Here is a 19,432-nt window from a genome sequence, read left to right on the forward strand (position 1 = left end):
TTGCGGAAGCAGGCAAATTTGATGAACCGCAGAAGTGTACGGTGTCTCGAGTTCGGCAGATCACAAAGGGCACGTTTGATGAATATGTATCTGGTGCTAGACTGTCAGCTCTCACGGTCCCCGTCTCGTCTTCCTCTTCCACTCCTCCTCCTGTCCTTTGTGCTCAGATCCGTGGATGCGCGGTCTCTCCCTAGAGCTTCTGTCTAATCACGGTACCATCATCCCTCAGTCACGTTACCCTAGCAGGGCCTGTCAAACAGCATACGCTGGAGGACGTGTTGACTTTGAAATGCTGCTAATGACTAGAGGATGTTCTTTTTTTTTTTTCTCTCTGTCCTGATGGTCAAGGGCCAGGAAAGAGTTGGGCAACAACGCTGGGTTGCTAGTCCTCGGTGGCACCTGCAGGGACAAACTTCAGGCTGATGGCGAGCAGCCCGTCCTCCTGTTTGCTGGAGATAAGTGGTGATGCCACGGGGCTGAAGTTTTTGTGGGTAGTGTCTTTAAACACTGGCTGCTTCAGTTTTTTAACCACCCCAAATCCAAATATCGGACTTGGAATGGAAAGCTTAGTGGTTCTGTGAACACTTTCACTTCCTCTTGCCCCTGTTATAAAGGTTCCTATTTTTGTTTTGGAGGTCTCCTATAGTTTAACATGTATCCAAGGTCAAAAACACTTTAATTTTCTCATAACATACATTGCAGCATCACCACTTTTCATACATTGCAGCATCACCTCTTTTCTTCTAAGACGGCTCGATCAAGGATTCAGTTTCTCTAAACCCCTCTTTTCCGAGAGCTTGCTCTGCTCTGATTGGTCAGAGGTTGGAAACGAAATGATTACCATATTTGAATTTCAGCTCCGGAGTCTTCCTTGATATACAGCGATATGAACAGTAACTATGGCATTGGTTTTACTGTATCAACTCAAGTTTGATAATGAAAAATCACAAGCACAACATGTGCAGCACAAAAAAAACACGTCTTCTCTGTGTCGCCAACACGAACCAAACATTTCCTGGCCTCAGCTACTACTACAGTGTTTAAGGGGCAAAGTAGATGCTGTTTGTATGCAGCCAATGAAGACCATGGGCTGGCATTATGCAAATTCATTAAATTGTTACATAGGTATGTAACAGGAAGTGAGACTGGTATTACTGACAACTTGTTTCGGCAGCTCAGAATTGATTGATATGAGATAACAAGTAAGGAATAATTGAAGCCGAGCCATTGAATTATTAGAAAATAATGCACAACCGAGTTGGTAATGCGGCCACGTTGCAAAATGGAGGGTGTACAATATTTTCTAATAACTTGTCAATTATTCCGCTTCCTAAGGTTACCACACCTCAAGACATTGATCAGATGTTGTATGTCAAGATATTTGTCAGGTTTAAAACACAAGGTTGGGTGTAGTACTAATTTCTTACGTATCTAAACCCAAACCTCCATTGCTAATTCCAAAACATAACTTTAGAGTTAGTAAAGGAGACTTGAGAGAGAGAGAGACTGACTGAGACCTTTTGTTTAGTTTTTTTTTTTATCCTATTGTTTAGTGTCTGTGTCGTTGTGGGTTTTGGTTCTTTTGCAGTTGTAGTCTGTAAGGACCGTTTGAAATAACTGAAATTATTTGGCGAAGTGATATGGAACTGTAATGCGGTCAAACCTGGAACTACTTTAGCCGAGCATTTCCCTGAAAATAATCTCACACCTTAGAACGTTCGTCAACCAATCAGATTCAAGCATTCAACAGCCCCGTAGTATCATAGTACCGTAGTAACTTCATTTATCGTGCACTTTGATCTTTAAAACTTTGCAGACATTTTACATTCTCAGTCAGCTATTTTACACACTACATGAGAGAAGTGACGTGAAGGTCATGTATGATAACTTATACTGGGAATTTGTCCTCTGCATTTAACCCATCCAAGTTATCCCAGTCACTGCGGTGCTCGGGAAGTGATTGGGCTTAGGGGCCTTGCTCAAGGTCAACTCAGTCGTTTCCTGCCAGTATTGCTAATCGAACCAGTGACCTTCAAGTTACAAGTCTGACTCTCTAACCATTGGGCCACAACTGCCCCAAATGAAAGGTAATATCTGAATAAGAATAAGAATAGACCCTTTGATTGTCCTTTCATTGTACCTTGGGTGTGGTGAATCTTTAAAGGAATTTTTGAGGTTTAATAACAACTCTATCGACAGCATCTGTGGCCTTCTGATGATTACCAGAGAAAATCATTTCCACATGTCCCTCAGTTTCTAAAAATAAGTAATGAACTACAGTTGAAGTATTGGACAGTTGAATAGCACTGGAAATAAACATTAAAGATACACAGTTAAAACACTGTTTCCACACTTAAAAATAATGTGTTAGTATGAGACTAATTTAATAGAATGGCTCACCAACCTTGTCTGTCACCGTATGCAATCTTTCAATTCTTGTCATAATCATGAATATCCAGTAAGTTCTATACATTTTGCGTGTTGGATGCAAAGAAAAGTGACGTAACTATCTATAAAGCACAGCTTCAGCACAATCAGAAGTTCAACCAAAAAGTGCCCATATCTAAATGACAATTTTGACCACTTTTGCTGAATAATTAATCTACCGGTAAGACTATTAATGTAATGCATTATATTACTTGCTGAATAACATGTGGTTCGAGTTATTTTTAACTAGGAATATTGTATTAAAACAAAAACGATGAACCTCAAATATTTTGTTAACCAACCAACTACCAGGAATTGCTCACTCTTTTGCACTACAGTGCAGGATCTATGTAAACGCTCTATTCATGCTTTGATGTAATGATAGAAATTATGGTGTGTGCAGTTATTATGTCACTATGGATATAAAAGCTGAGAGGAAAGTCGTTTGGCTTCGATGCTCTTTGCCGATTGCTCCTCTCCCATCAGTTATAGTTCAGGTCAATAGCAAAGACCGTGTAATCGAGAGAAAAGCAAAGTGTAAGAGAGAGAGAAAGCGAGGGATCCCTCTGCAAAAGCGTCTCTTAGCATGCTGTCAGTGTATGCTGTGAATGCAGGGGCCCGGGGCCAGTGCTGTTTTAAGCCTGACTTCTGAGAGTAGAGGTCTCCTCTCTGCACCAAACTTCACTGGAAGACCCTCGGGCTGAGTGCGGTCAGGTCACCTTCACTAAGCTCAGATCAGACAAGGGAGCGGGGGAACAGGGGAGCAGGGGACTAAAGCAAATGAGCGCTGTAACTCTTCCAATGGTTAGTGCCTGTGGGTGAGCGAGGTTCATGTGGAGCAGAGAAAGTTCTTGCCCGGAGTCTATTGCGTTGTGACCCTCATAGGGAGAACTGTGTGCTCCGGCCCCTTTGGACAACGAACCTTCACCTCTTTGCCATTGCTTATGGACTTTTCTGATGTTTCTGGCAGAAAGGATGGGCCGTATTCTTTGATCTATGGACGGCTTGGCTGATTGGTTGGCTGTATGTACATGCCCTGGTGTGCCCTAACACTGTTGTCATGGGAACTGAGGAAATGGAAACTAAACAAGTCGTCTTTTTTTTGGTGCTGGAAAGGAGGGGGAAACTCCGATGTCTTTCAATGCTGGTGTTGACATCAAGACAAAGGTCTATTATTTGTACTCTACGTACCAGAACTGAAATCTCATAAGCGAGATGTACCTCAGGGTTATGTGAATGCAGTTTATTGTTGGCTTTTGTGAAGGATTTGTTTAGCAGGTTTTGTGGAATTTAAATATTTTGAATGAACTCGCGTCCGTTGAGACATTTTGCTTTGCTTGGTTTGAATTTAATTAACTCACGAGAAGCCTTGCGCTACCTGTCATAATTAATTGCCTTTTATGTTTAGCGTTTTTGATGCATTGTTATAAAAAAAAAAAAAAAAAAAGATTTTTGACTGTCTCATGCTGCTGTAATTTAGCGGAAAATTACCTTGTCCCCTTATATCACTTTTTTGACATTTTGCTTTACTTTTGTTTTTTGTTTTCTTTGGTTTGGTTCTTGTTTTTTTGCCGTTTGTTTGTTTGTTTGTTTGTTTGTTTGTTTTGCCTTTTATGTTTTGTTTTTTGGCTTGGTCTGTTTGGTTCTTGTGTTTTGTTATGCCTTATGTTTTGTTTGTTTGTTTTTTGCTTTGATTTGTTCTTGTTTTTTGCTTCTTCTTTTTTTGGTTTGGTTTGTTTTGTTCTTGTTTTTTAGTTTTACCTTTTTGTGTTTTGTTTTGTTTTGTTTTGCTTTGTTTGGTTCTTGTTTTGTTTTGGCTTTTATTTTGTTGTTTGGTTTTGTTCTTGTTGTTTTTTTGTGCCTTTTTATGTTTTTAGTTTCTTGTTTTTTTTTATTTTGTTTTGCCAAGTTAAGTATTGGTGCAAGGTCTAACAGCCGTGCAAAAAAAGTCATTCTAAATATAGTATAATATTTTGACTTTAGTCTAATGACTGATGTTTTGTGCTAGTTGAGCCATCTTAGAAAACTCTGACTGATGTTTCAGCCCTTCTTCCATTTGTGAAGTAAAATAAAACTTCACAATGAAATGCAGAACAAAAGTCAAATTGCACTATATATTTTGTAATAATGTCAATATATTTGTATAATAACCAGGAGAAAGAATCATTTGTTGAATCCATGGTTATATTAAAAAAATTAATCAAAAGTCAAATTGCCCTATATTGTAATAATGTCAATGTTTACCATGAGCTTTTATAGGAAAACGCTTTAACTGAATAATTTAAATTTGTGTTTAATTGAACCCATATACCATGTATTATATTATATCCATATAATTCATATACCATAGTCCATAGTATATATTTAATTGTTATCCAAGGTATGTCAAAAACACCCATGATGCTGTGGTACTACTTGCAGTATCTATAAAGCAGATGCTGAGTTTTGAAGTTTATTTTGTTTACACTGAGCCAAAATGCCTGTAATGTTTAAATTAGATTGCATGCACTAATGGGCATTTGGGCGAGCTGTTGTTTGCCTTTTCCAGTTTTTAGATCTCTTTGGTAATTTGTCACAACTCTCACCTGTAACATCTTGCTTCCTTATTTCTTTTAAGAGCTTAAACAAAAAACGCTTTCAAACTTTGTTTGTGATCGGTAAGATGTAATTGATTCTTGAGCGCAAGGGAAGTTCACTGGCAGCCCCAATGGTACCCTGTTCGAGTAGTTCGTTGTCATAGCAACAGTAAAATTAGCTGGCCCTTTTCTGTCAGATGTAGCGTTTTGTGGCAGCGCCACCATGGATACACAAAAAGCAAAGCTGTATATCGTGTGTGTATATGTGCATACTTTATATGTTCCAATAAAACACCTTATTGCGGTTACCCTTCATAATAACTGACCCGCCAGTCCACTGCTTTTCTTACAGATTTATTTATTGGCATTCATATTTTGAGGCCAATTTGATACAGATTGATCATAAACAATTTTTTTCCAATAATATAATTTTGGGGAATATAATCAAGATAAATGATTAAGTACTTTGGAGTAACATGTACATGCTGTTTTATTAACAATAACAGAGTACCGGTACACTGAAAATTTAGTTTGTGTAGAAACAATTTTCACTCAGAAATTGCTAGTAAATTTCACACTATGACAAAGAAACACAAAATTTTGAAGTAGAAAACACTGAAAAAGCATTTTCTTGTAAAACATAATCTATATTTGCAATTTCGCAAAAATCCTTAGAAAAATCCGATTCATCAGATACAATCATTCTACCTCCTCTCTTTATTTGACGCATTTAATTAAATTATGGGCTATAACAGTTTTCTCTTGTGTTTTAGTGAAACAGATTTGAGTTTTTCACAGTTTTTGTTAATATGCAGTTGATTCTAGCTGAGACCTCGGTTGTGATGTTGGATGTGATGCCGTCCACATTTGTATAATCTGCCTTATAAACGCAGCCATGCCTTGACTGACCCCAGGGAATCTCTGCTCCAGATTGCGAGGATGGATAATATTCTCGCTCCGTTGCCGTGGAGACAGATGCTGTATTAGCAATGCAGCGCTAGCTGTCAGCTGTCAATCAATGCAAGGGAAGAGAGCTGCTGCTTTGACATGTAAGCGCGAGTGTCAAAAGCAGCCCTTAGGCGTGACTGTGCATTTTCCAAGGAGTGCTCAGCTGCATATGCTGATATTGACTGATCGAATGGCCTTATCAGGGGGTGCTGCCCCTGGCACATCAGTTGACATGTTGGTACGGCATGTATAATTGTGTGTGGGTACGTGTTGGCATGGGTGTCAAAGAGAGAGTTAAAAGTGACGGGTAATGCTGTAGGGAGAGATAAACGGGATTACCTACTGTGACTTGGGCAGTGTGTGATAAGTTCGTATTTAGATTTTATGCATCTGCAGATATTGTCAGGCTTACTTCTAATACAATCCAACCTCGTGCTAAGCTTACCTCCCAGAAACCCCCCTCTCTCTCTCTCTCTCTCTCTCACACACACACACACACACACACACACACACACACACACACACACACACACACACACACACACACACACACACACACACACACACACACACACACACACACACACACACACACACACACACACACACACGCTGTCACAAGAGAACACTTTATCAGATTTTCCATTGTAAAATGGTTGCATCCTTGCTACAACGTGATTTTAGCATGGCAAATGCTAATTTTAGCTTTACTTCTAATAATTGCAACTTCTCATAAAATAAGTCACAAATTTCTGTATCTCTCAATTGTTACTTTGTTTCGCACATTTAGTTTTCCATAAGTTGCAACTTTGCTTCTCTTTATGGCAACCTTATGTTTCACAATTTAATTGTTATAATTGCTAAAATCTTTTTAATTATGACTTTATAACTCACAATGCAACTTTAAATGACACAATTGTTACTTTATTTATTTTATCTCAGTTGTCTGTTTATTTTTTTACTCTTCTTGAGACAGAAACAAGCTGCCTTATCTATGGAAGCTTGTTTCCACCACAGACACACACACACACACACACACACACACACACACACACACACACACACACACACAAAAGGAAATTGTGACCTTATCTCACAATTCTGACATTTTTACATTTTTCTCAATTTCGAGATATAAACTCAAAATTGCGAGAAAAACGTCAGAATTGCGCAATTCTGAGAAATAAACTCGAAATTCTGAAAATAAAGTCAGAACTGTGAGATATAAACTTGCAATTCTAAGAAATAGTCAGAATTTCAAGATGTAAACTCGCAATTGAAAGATATAGTCAGAATTGTGAGATTCTGATTCAGGATTATCTTTTTAAAAAAAAATTCCATTTGACTTGTTCTGTCATACACCATCTTATGAGTGTTATATTTTGTGTTATATTACCTTTGCAGTAAATTGCAAATGCTAATACACCGTATTAGATGCGTTCTAATACAACGGCCGAGGGAGTGAGGAAAATTTCATGTTTATTTATATATTTTTCCCTCTTTTGGAAAGTCATGGAAACGCTATCATGTATTTTTTCTTTTGCTATTGGAGCCAATGGGAATACAAAAATTATATTTGTTGTCCACTCCTATTCATCGCCATAGACATTTACCCAACTATGACGACCTCCGCTTCTGAGAACCCCGGAAATGTGAAAAGGGTCTTTATCTTTATAAATTGACACACTTTAAATTAATAGTTTGCCCCTTTTAATTTAGTTAGCATTTACATGTCCTCATTTCATGCTGACTCCCTATTATTTTATAATTATATGGAGAGATTACTATGTTTTCCATAAGTAAATGTTTATTTGTACTGCCAATCTCCTAAAAGAACAGAAAGCACCTAAAGTAACAAAGTATCAAAAAACACCTAAAGTTTCAAAAAGTATCAAAAAAGCACCTAAGGTATCACAAAGTATAAAAAAAAAAAAACCTAAAGTATCATATTTCAAGTCTTCTGAAGCCTTTGAATAGGGCCAGACCCAAATTTAGCCATTATTCCTCTGTTGGATCCCTTAAAAATCTAATGTTTGTGTTAAAAGTAGCTTTTTTTAGTAGTTTTTTAGTAATTTTTTTACTAATTTGACTGGTGAGTTTAGCTGAAGTAGCTTGTCTACTCTGCTACTCTGTTTATATTAATATAAAGTGAATTTGGAATTTGACTATTTATCATGAATAAACTGCATTTGTTGAGTGTCTCAACTCTGTCTTTTTCCTGTTTGCTGGTCTCACCTCTGAAATATGGAAGTGGTTGCCAGTTCTCACGCTGATATTTAGTCTCATTTCTCTCTGGAGTACGTTTGTTTCGAGGGAAGATTACAAAAATATGAGATTTAAGTAAATGTAACATGCATTGATTTTAGCCTCATGTATTTGTTGACCCTAAAAACTAGATTTTACTAACCATATGTTTGATTAATACCGAAAGCTGCAAATCTCACATCATACAGTAGTACAGCAAATAATAGAGAACAGAAGTTTAACTTTTAATGGCACTCACCTCACAAAAGTCCCTGTATGCAATACCGAGCGTGTCATTGCTCAAATGTGCTGGGCAATCATAATTATGACATAAAAAGTCGAAATTATGACTTAAAGTGTAACTTTGGTGATTTTTGTTTTGTACAGTGTCCGTAGTAAACGTAAATTAACAATGTTAAGAAATTCATGTTTGTTTGTCAGTTTTGACAGCTCCAGGGTTTTCATGAAAACTGCAGATTACACTTCCGCATTTTTGTATCCCTGTCCACAGACAGAGGGTTATTAACAAAACCGTTATTGTAAGAGTAATAATGGAAGACTATGGCAACAGCTTACCTGAACGTGACGCCGTTTTGCTTCGGGGAACTGACGGATCAGCAGTTTTGTTAATTTTCCTCCTCCATTTGGCCTAAAACACTAGGTCTCATTTACTAAGCATGCCTACGCACACATTTGTGCGTACGAACAATTTTAGGAACAAATCACAAATCATTATCATCATTATTCTAAATGTATGAAAAATATTGAAACGACTGAAACCACACGTACGCAAAATCATACTTGCTCTGCATCATCCTAACACGACTATAATTGCATTGAAGTATGTTGCATTAATTGTGTTGTATAATCCACATATAAAACGGTATAATAAATGTATTTTATACAATTTCATTTGATCTTAAATACAATCCATCATATACAGTTAAAGAGTAAGAAAAGCTGTGTTCTAGCCTTCAGCTGCGAGGTTTCTCTGAATAACGCAGATATATAATGCGTCTGTACAGCTGGCTAATGCGAGGTCTGTATACGGTAAGTGTTTATTGTGAGAACGGCACACTTGGCATTTCTCGAGGATCGGGCGAGAGCGCGTCTGCAAACAGCTGCAAGTTTGACTAGAGTGACGGAAGGCTGTAAGGAAAGCGTTTGCGGAAATCCTTTATTTGGAGATGGTTTGGTCCTGTTTTATGGGCCAATATTTATTTATTTATTTTTCAGATGGTTTGCAGCGTTCTCTCCGTATTTCCGATTCGTTGCGGCCTTTAGCCGCTGCTTACAATGCACTAAACTGAAAATGACTCCCTCCCGCTAAACCTTTACTCTTTGAATTCTTGCACCCGGGAACAATACAAGTCGACACCATAATGACTAAAAGTTTGCTAAGCAGTATTTCCTACTAAAGCGAGGCAGTATGACTCTGGCAAGTATATCCATAGCCAACTGGTGGGAGTGGCCTTGGGTGGCAACATGCCCAGTGCATTATGGTTGTAGAAGTTTTCCTAACTAAGTTTTTTCTCAGTTTTCTCTAGTCAGGTAGCACCGATTTCATAGTATGTCATAATTTCAAATATATATTCAACATAATTTCAAACACAAGTCATAATTGTGACATACAAAGTCATAATTTTGACTTTTAGATCTCTTCTAAATCTTATGTGGTAGAAATGGCCTTCCATACCAAAAGATTCAGCTTATATAAGAGCTCCAATTAAGCCTTTTCATGAATACTTGATTTTAAAAAATTGTCATAAAAACCGGCGGTCAATTTAAAGTGTGCTTGTGGTGTCTCTGCAGGAGCCGAGGGCTGCATGGGTCCAGTGGTCATGCCCCCAGGGAAGAAGGCCGAGGGCCCCAGCAGTGGCAGCGTGGCGCGGGGTCTGAGTCAGCTCTACCAGGACACTGAGGCCGCTGACCTCTCTCTGGCCCTCTCTGCCTCCCTCAGCCGGGCCGAGGACGAGGAGCTGACCAGCCTCAGCTGGTTGCACGAGAGCACGGATCTGCTGACCAGTCTGGGCCACTCCGGCCTGCGTAGCGTCAGCCCCCTGCAGGACGCTAACGGTGGCCGCGAGCCCTCGTCCTCGCCGTCGTCCTCGCCTGAGCCCAGCGAGCCGCCCTACCACCTGTCCACGGGTCCCAGCCGCAAACCTCCATACTCCTTCAGCTGCCTCATCTTCATGGCAATAGAGGACGCTCCCTCTAAGAGACTTCCTGTCAAAGACATCTACGGCTGGATACTGGAGCACTTCCCTTACTTCGCTAGCGCCCCCACTGGCTGGAAGAATTCAGTGCGACATAATCTGTCGCTAAACAAATGCTTCAAGAAGGTGGATAAGGATCGCAGTCAGGTGAGGGCTTGTGTTTCACTGAGCTTTACTGAGGCTTAAGGTGTAAAAGAGCCGGTGGTTTTTATTATGCATACTTTCATCTTTCTGATTGATTTTCCATCAATAATGCTTCGGCCTGATAGATTTTAAATACTTTAACCAGAAGTGTGCACATGTTCTTGAACGCTTTCTTTGCTTCTTTACATTTCTTTATTTTATCTTTGTGCTGTCTAGGAGTTATGAACATTTTTACCATTATTTTTGGAGCAGTGGTGTCCACGATTAAGAATATTTTGAAAAAGATTTTTCAAAAAGAAGTTCTTAATGTACTATTTTGTATTCATGTTGGTTGCATATGGGTTTGAAAAAAACCTTTATGGCAATTTTAAATTATAATTATTTGAAAAGTGTCATATTGTATAGTGGTCATTTTTATTTTAACTTTTTTTTTTTCAGGTTCAAGGAAGGTTTTTTTTTTGTTTTAAGAGATAATAATAAGAGCCAAACTACTTCATAATGCCAATAATAATACCAATACTTAATAATGGTTTGTTAAAAAAACGTAAGACTTTTTTCATTATGTTTGTATCATCCTGACATTTTTATATTGTTACCCGCCTCAAAAAAAGTAACCAAATTCTCATCATAGAAGTGGTTTCTTTTTAAATGGCATTTTTAATGTAAGGTAGGACAGAAGAAAAAAAATTGCGACATCTCCTTGAGTCATTATTGCAATATTAACCTTAAATCAAAGTCCACAGTGACTTTATGACAGATTAGTTTCCAGTTAGTCAACAACGGCTTATGTTTTTAAGAGATTTTATGAATGTAGGCTGTGGATATGCAAACATTGTCCATGATTATAATTAAAATATAGTACTATGATTATAATCAAAGTGTAACTACAAACAACATGTAATCATGCTTTTTGTTTAGATATGACAAATAATGATATAATCGCACACTTTAACAACAAAAAGATTAACAACACCTATTGCTGTGTGTGTGTGTGCGTGTGTGTGTGTGCGTGTGTGTGTGTGTGTGCGTGTGTGTGTGCGTGTGCGTGTGCGTGTGTGTGCGTGTGTGTGCGTGTGTGTGCGTGTGTGTGTGTGTGTGTGTGTGTGTGTGTGTGTGTGTATACCTGTCATGTTGTTTTTTTGGTTCTTAACTACGGCCAAAAGAGTTCTCCTTGTATATGTATTCCCATGGCAACCAAGCTGTAGTTGACATGAAAAGCATGCAGTTTCTGTAGCAACAGCAAAACTGATTGGCTGCGTTGCTATGTGTGTGTGAGTAGGTCTGTATATGTGTGTGTGGGTACAATATGGGAACATTTCAGGGAAGTGGTATGAAGCACAGTGATGTTGAAGATGGTGGCTAAAGTTCAGGTTACTTGAGTGCCAGCTGTATCACATTTAACTAAGTATAAAATAATCAAAGTAAGTCTCTGGCAGAATACCAAACTAATCTGCTGAAATGGACATGTTCATTTAACCCGTCTAATATAGACTGTGAATTAACTGAATTAAATGTGAATGCATGCATTTCATTTAGTTAAATTTTTCACTGTTTGGAAAAGGGAACGGAAACATTTTATACTTTTATGGGATTTATACTCCCATAAATTTTGCATCTAAAAGGGAAACTCCAACAAATGCATATGCAATAAGGTCAGCCACAAAAATAACTATGCATGCCTTTTCACCGCTAATTTTTCATTGCGTGTATTTACCGTAGTAAATCCTGACAGTAGTTTTTTAATGCCAAAAGAGGGTTTTCACTGGTGCAAGCTATTAGTAAATCTGCCCCTCTCTATAATAATTCACAGTGTGTTACTCAATAGCAGATGTTAAGACACTAAATACTGTGGTAGATCAGTCTCCGCTTTCTTAAAGGCCTCCAAACTTCCAGCCGAGACACTACAGGTGAATAGGGTACTATTTTTTAACTAGCAGATATCACCATGAAACTTTCCCAGATTACCTACCTACATTACGATGAGAAAAAAAAGTTGTACAAGTTTTCTGTAATTTAATTTTTAAATATGCAAATTACACTAATTAGCATATAATTCAAAAAAAATAAATCTGAGTATTGGATAAAGCCAGGTTCAAAATAATTTTTTCATTGTGTTCATATATTAGATGGGGGGGGGGGGGGGGATTACAGAGGGATTTATGGATCTACTTTTGTTATCCTGTAAATCAGAATATACTGTCAATAGCCTTAAACAAATATTTTCGCCATGTTTTTTGGAATAAAATGTTATATAAATCAGGCTAGGAATAATATATTTACAAATCCCTCTGTAAACGTCTTCATAATATAACTAGGTACAAGACTGGAAAGTTTGGTGTATATATAGGTGCTACTGAAGTGGAGATTTCGGACTTGGAGTATGACAGAAAAGTAATTTTGTGAAAACGGGCATCAAAAATTTGCATCAGCCAATGAGATTGCACATTTAGAGTTAAATTCCCCCTTTTAGTTTCACGATTGGTTGCTGATAAAAAGGAAATGACCATATTTGGATCCGACAGCATTGTACAGGAGAGAGAGAGCTTTCCAGCGATGCATGTGATAACAGACCGCGATCGCGGAGCAGCGTGATGATTTAGAACGCCAATTTTTTATTAATTTTTGAGAAATCTACACACACAAACAGACAAAGTGTAGTAAAATAAAGACCTAAATGTGTATTTCTGACTTTTTTTCACCACAAGTCTGAAAGAAGACATGTTATTGAAGACAAATATCCCCAAATCTCAAAATTGACAAGTGAAAAAAAACAACTATGTTTTTGCCTGCCGTGTCTCGCCTTTAAGATAACATATGTGTCCACACTCCATTTTGTGCTTCAGTGTACTAATCAAGGGGGTAATCCATCCGCCGGAAACCGAAGCTTCCCCGGGGCCGCCATTGGCTATCAAGCCATCACCTGCTGTTAGCATTCCTTTGATTCCCATTCATTTTGGCGTCACTTTGACAGCAAATAACTTTACATCTGAGGACGTTTAAAGACTCCATTTGTCCATTATTTATTTCTAAAGAAACACGACAACGTATAAAAGTCTCCATTACCTTGTATCTTACGTTATGGCCCCGTAGAAGCAGTTTTTGTAAAAATAGGCTAACGAAATGCGTCATAACCACTCGACTCTGTCGCACAGTCGAGAAATTCGAGAAGCTCGCAATCGATCGGGGGGACGTGGAGGCTTAAAGTCCGATAAAGTCAAGGGAGAAGCCCATAGAGAGTGATAAAGTTGATCCTGCTGCTAGCTCATGGACAGCTAATACTCACGCTCTCCGTCTCTGCGAGATTCGGAAGAGAATGATTCAGATTTCTCTTGGCACAGCTACTAGAAGACTTACAACTGTCAGACAGCTTGCTCACGTCACATCTACGTCATCAAGCTCAGTTTGAGCCTGCGCACTACGCTCAGCCATCAGGAAGTGAGTGCTTCTAATTGATTTCACTTTTCTCCGTTGAAACCTATGGGGTCGCTGTGTCCAGTTTATATACTATCTATGGTACTATTTTCAGTGCACTTGTGTAGCACTTTATTTTTCCCCACTGCTGAAGTCCACTTATAATGTTAGTCAAGGTAGCTTGAGCAAAAAGCTAATTTAGTTTTACATGACCATTTTTACCCTCTGTCTGACATTTGAAATGAAGTGGCCTGTTTTTTGCTTCTAGACCTTTAAGTCTTCTGCATGCAAATGTTATGGGTTTCCAATGTTCCCAATGATTTTAGTTGCTTAGCTGGCACACGACCCTCCAAAAACAGTCTCATGGAAACTCATTTCCACATCTAGGTTTGTTTTAACCAAATACCGTGTGTCATAAATGCCATGTGGCTAATCACTCTGAAGCTGCTATTTTTTTCATAACAACGCTGATGGAAACAAAAAAAACGGACACATTCCCAAACCCTTCGAGAAGCGATTGTCCATTTCATGCTCTTAAAGAGCTCTCCAAAAACATCTACTATCGTATAATGAATAATATATATCTTTTGAATCACGGTAGAGAGAGATTTGGTGTAGTTACAGCTTCAACCAGGAGAGCCTAACTTGACTATTCTACCCAGACAAAACTTGAGCCATTGGACTAAAATCTTTGCGCAGACGTACTTCATTTTAGTGTTCCAGTTTTCCATGATATGACCCCTTTAATATTCATGAAAATATGGGTATGCTTTTTGAGCCGTAAGTAGAAACCTTCTCCTCTAAGCATAGGCAATCATGTATCCTGGCTCTCTCAGCGTAGAGTCTGTGGCAGAAATCTGCTTTCCTCGTTTACCACGGTTGGGAAAGATTAACACATGGGTCTGGGCTGGTTTTAAAGCGCCATCATTGTCTCCATGTAGACTGAGAATCTCCTGCCAAACCTTCCGACCAGACAACCAGCCATCCCTCTCTTCGACGTGTTGCCTTGGAGACCAGTGAAACCACAGGTGCTTGTCTGCTCCTCCTCTATCTCCTGTAGAGAGGGGTCGTGTGGTTCTGGCAGGCAGGTGAGCTGGAGCCGTACCCGGATGCCGTGCCGGAGCTTGTGAATGATGTACGTCAGTCTGTGATGTTGTTTTGCAGGCGTGTTGATAGCTAATTGAGGGCAGATGGAAGACTGGTAGGGGAAGTTATGAATGAAGTCATGGGGAGTGTATTTGAATTACCCTGCACCCCGGGTGGAAACGGCATGCTGGGCCAATGGCTCCTTGAGCACTGTGAAAAACACAAATGTGAAATAAAGTTGCTTCCCCCAACCACTTGGCAATTGCAAGCTTGTCGGCCTGTTTAATCAAACCTTCCCCTAATTGCCGTGAGTGGTGTGTCAGTAAACACTGACAATCACTGCAATAGCGACTGTTCTGTAACTACGATAATATCAGAGTGCTTTCATCATCCCGTCTCACTTATTTTTGTGCTTAATACGAGAGCCGAGATCAAAGGCACACGGGTTGAATTTCATGCCTTGTGCGAGTTGTGTTTTTTGGTAAAGTGAAATGTGGCTCTGGAAGCCCCTGATGGAGGGCAGACAGCTTAATTAGGTGGAGAATGGCTTCTTTGATCTAAAAATATATGCCAGTGTTGCCTGTTGAGGCAGTTTTAAAGGTGCCTCTGTATTCACTAGACAGCAAGGGTCTTGAGTGCAAGGTCTAATCCTCCACCCTGCTGTTCAGTTTCCTCAGTGCTCTGCAAATATGTTCATTGATCATATACAATATATTCCAATATATATATATACAGTCATTACTTTGAAGATTCGCAAGGGTATTAGGCTAATCTGAGTGTTAATTTTTTTTAATCACGTTTACAATTAACATGCAGTATTTGGCGTACACTTTACTCATGAAAACTTTTTCTCCACAACTTAATTTTTCTGACATGCTGCTGTAACGAACTGAGATACCCTGCCATCTTGCTTTATTTAATTGTTCGAGTCATCGCAGGTTCCCTCATTCATCATACTCCGGGGATCCCGTACGCATTTATGCACTCCTCCAAAAAAGCACTGATTGTTGACTCGCTTAAAATGTATATATATTTAAATAGGATGAAAGATTTAAAATGCACTGATTATCAGCTTGTTTACTGTGCCCTAGCGCATGATCTATTTAAATCCATGTCATATTAACACGAAACTATGGTTCTAACTACAGCTCAAACCACATACATTTGCGATCTATGCCTTCGGGAAACGCCAAATTGTTCAACTATGTCGTTAACGACGGAGCTTGCGACCATATTTGGATAACGATGCTTTTGGGGAATGCACCCCTTGCTATTTCAAGTAATCAGGTTCAGGTATGTTTGATTAGACTAAACTCTCTAAAATGGTAGCCCCCAAAGAGTAGGGTTGGCTACCCCTTGTTAAGAGGTATGCTTCTTTCTTGGGCTCCGTAAAGTCCTAGTTTCCTATCCTGGACGAGCCCCCAATTTAAAGTATGTTCCTTTACAGCAGGGCTGGGCTACTTTAGCCTTCGAGCATAGCCGCGGGATCATATTTTATGAGGGGGGTGCTGGGGGCATGGCTTAATGGGGAGGTGCTTGATATTGCGGGGTGGTGCTGGTATTTGGAGTAATTTGAAACAAAACCCGAATATTAAACAGCCCAAACAAAAAGATGAACATACAAATGAATGAGGACAGAGTTATGTGAGAACGCTCAGAACTCATGATAAATTTTAAAAACACAGCACAAAAATCTGCATCTTACTTTATGATAGACGCTCAGAAGTGCCGGTTCACACAGAATGCATACTCTTTCAAAGCGAAAACGCAACACCCAACGCGGGCAGTGGCACGGGGGAAAACGCAAGGTCCCGACTCCCGAGGCGTGTTTTAGTTTAATTTATTTTAACTTGAGTGCTGCGTTTTGAGAACGCTGTGTCATGCACGAGACGCGAGCGCAATGGTTAAACACGGCTAGTGTGTTCACACTGAAAAACAGTGGAAAAGTAGCAGAGTGGAATGGAAAAACACGTTCTGTGTGAACAGCCCCTAATGCCAAAGAATGCTTTAATCTAGACATCGATATTTCATTTTTTTGCCGACGTCTGAGTGAACATGCATTAAATGAGTGTCAAATGAGTTCTGAGATGCTGGTCCTCAAGTAAAACCATCTTTGACAACATATAAAAACAAAATAATCTTTAGAGTAATTATATAAAGGTAGAAGGTGTTCTTAAAAACATGTTGAAAAACAAAGTTATTAAAAGTCATGTCATCTTAAATGCCAATGTAGTGAAATCGCTGTCATCAGGGGGTTGCTGTAGCACCCTTAGTTCCCGCGGCCATGCCTTCGAGGTCCACTCTCTTGCGGAATTGAGTTCAACCCTGATCAAACTCACTTGCCTGTAGCTTTCTAGTAATCCTGAAGACCTTGATTAGCTTGTTCAGGTGTGTTTGATTAGGATTGGAGCTAAACCCTGCGGGAAAGTATGCCCTGCCCTACTGTTCCCCCTTTTTGGGATGTAGGCTTTCAACCTCGTTCCAGGTGTAACCCATCTTCTTGCCTTCCTCTTTTTCTTTGAGGATTTCAGGTCAACGCTTGCCTGGTGATGTTTGATGTAGGCTTCCTGCTGTAAAGTACCTTGGAATATTGTTCATCTTAATAAAGATAGTGTGTAACATGAGCGTAATTTGTCTTTTCTGTATTTTAGAGTATAGGAAAGGGTTCTCTCTGGTCTATTGATCCTGACTACAGACACAATCTGATCCAGGCGCTAAAGAAGACTCCATATCATCCGTATTCCCCTCGGCTTCCAAAACCACCTACCTCCCCATCTGCCTCTCCTCAGCAATACCACAGGTAACGCCTCAATTTCTCACTCAGTTTTTTTTTTTTTTTTTGGCCGTCCATTTCATTTTTTCTTTCTGTTCTTTTCCTCTGCAACTACCAGTTATGGCTTTTTTCCCTCTTCATTGGTTTTCTTCTAGTACTTTCATTCACACTTTCCATTTTGTGTGGCCCTGAAAATCCTAGTCCAGACTTTTCCGTCTCTAAAGAAAGAGCTTGGGCACAAAAATCTGTCTTGGTGTGGAATAACAAAATGTGACTGAGTGGATGTTTTGATTGTAAAATAGTCTCCAATTAAATCAAATCTCAAGAAAGAGAAAGGAAGACTGAAGGAAGCTCATGTATACACCTTTATTTGTTGGCCTCTCTTATGACCTTCCTGTGAAGAACACATTGATTCAGTGTCTGAGGGTTTTGGGTCAGTTCCTTCACTCGTTCCTGAACTCTTCGTCAGCAACTGGACATGATCCTCTGGGGAATCTGTGGGATGTAAAGAAGCGGCACACGCTTGCCCTTCCCTAGTCGTTTCTTCTCCTCTGCTGTTGCTGTGACGACCAGAGCACCTCCATGGCAACATATGTATGAGACAGGTGTAATAGAAGCACAAAGCTATTTGTCTGGCAAAAGAAGAAAAAAAACATAGATAGGACAGACAGTTAGTGCTAAGAAATACATTATAGGCTTAGCAACACTAAACTCCATAGCAACAGCAGATGCTGGCTCCTGTTTTCTAGCTTTTTCCTTGCTTTTTTTCTCACTTCCTCTTGTGGGATGAGGGGGCCACTCTCAGTAGCTTGTGGTCTCTATTCTCTTTTGGGAAATTGGAAAAGTTAGGCCTACTGTGTAAACGGTAAAAAAAAAAAAAAATCTGTTTACAAAAAAATAAATGTTTTTTTTTTTTTTTTTTACTTTCATTTTGAATAATTGGCTTTTTTCATCAGTTGAAGAAACAAACAATTCAATTCACATTTATTCGTATAGCACATTTCACAATACATATAGTTTCAGAGCAGCTTTACAGAAAATGCATGCGTTATCCAATTAGAAGGGCTCATACTCAAAGCAAATATGTTACCACTAGACCAAATCATGATTATATATTAATATTAGTGCTGTCAAATCGATTAATCACATCTAATGCTGAACCATGCACTTATCAGCTGACCTAAAAAATCCCTGGAATGACAGTGGCAGATGTAAAATGAAATGTATCAATGTAAACATTTCCAAACCACTAAAAGGCTATGTTAAATTGTAATCAAAATAATATTAATGAGATTAGATAAATGTCATCTGTGAACCCCAACACACCCAACTGTCCCTATCACTTTAAAAAGTGATGCTCATGGTGTGTTTGAGGATCTGGTTTCAAGACTAACGGAGTGAGTCAGTCTAAGTGTAGGGATGATATCGACTGCTATTGAAAATAGAAGCCATTTGGATACATTGTTTTACACTGCAGTCTATAACAAGTAATCAAATAATTGGATTTCCAAGCTTCGCCAGGATGTCTGTACTTGTTCAATTAGATTCTTTTACTACCACTCAGTCTCGAGTTTGCATTCCACCCCATCAGATTCCCATTCTCTTGA

At 39.1% G+C, this 19,432-nt stretch overlaps 1 protein-coding gene across 14 annotated transcripts in view; it reads left to right on the forward strand.

Moving 5' to 3' along the window:
- The window catches only part of ches1 (checkpoint suppressor 1), a 63,244-nt gene that overhangs the window by 34,231 nt on the left and 9,581 nt on the right, over positions 1–19,432 (forward strand). For all 14 annotated transcript variants that reach the window (XM_079584308.1, XM_079584304.1, XM_079584309.1 and 11 more), the window contains 2 exons: positions 10,008–10,558; positions 17,704–17,852. In XM_079584308.1, the coding sequence (XP_079440434.1) occupies positions 10,022–10,558; positions 17,704–17,852 (686 nt within the window). In that variant the 5' untranslated portion in view covers positions 10,008–10,021. The remainder of the gene's footprint in view (positions 1–10,007; positions 10,559–17,703; positions 17,853–19,432) is intronic.

This window comes from Phoxinus phoxinus (genome assembly GCF_949152265.1).
Source record: "Phoxinus phoxinus genome assembly, chromosome: 16".
Taxonomy (NCBI): domain Eukaryota; kingdom Metazoa; phylum Chordata; class Actinopteri; order Cypriniformes; family Leuciscidae; genus Phoxinus; species Phoxinus phoxinus.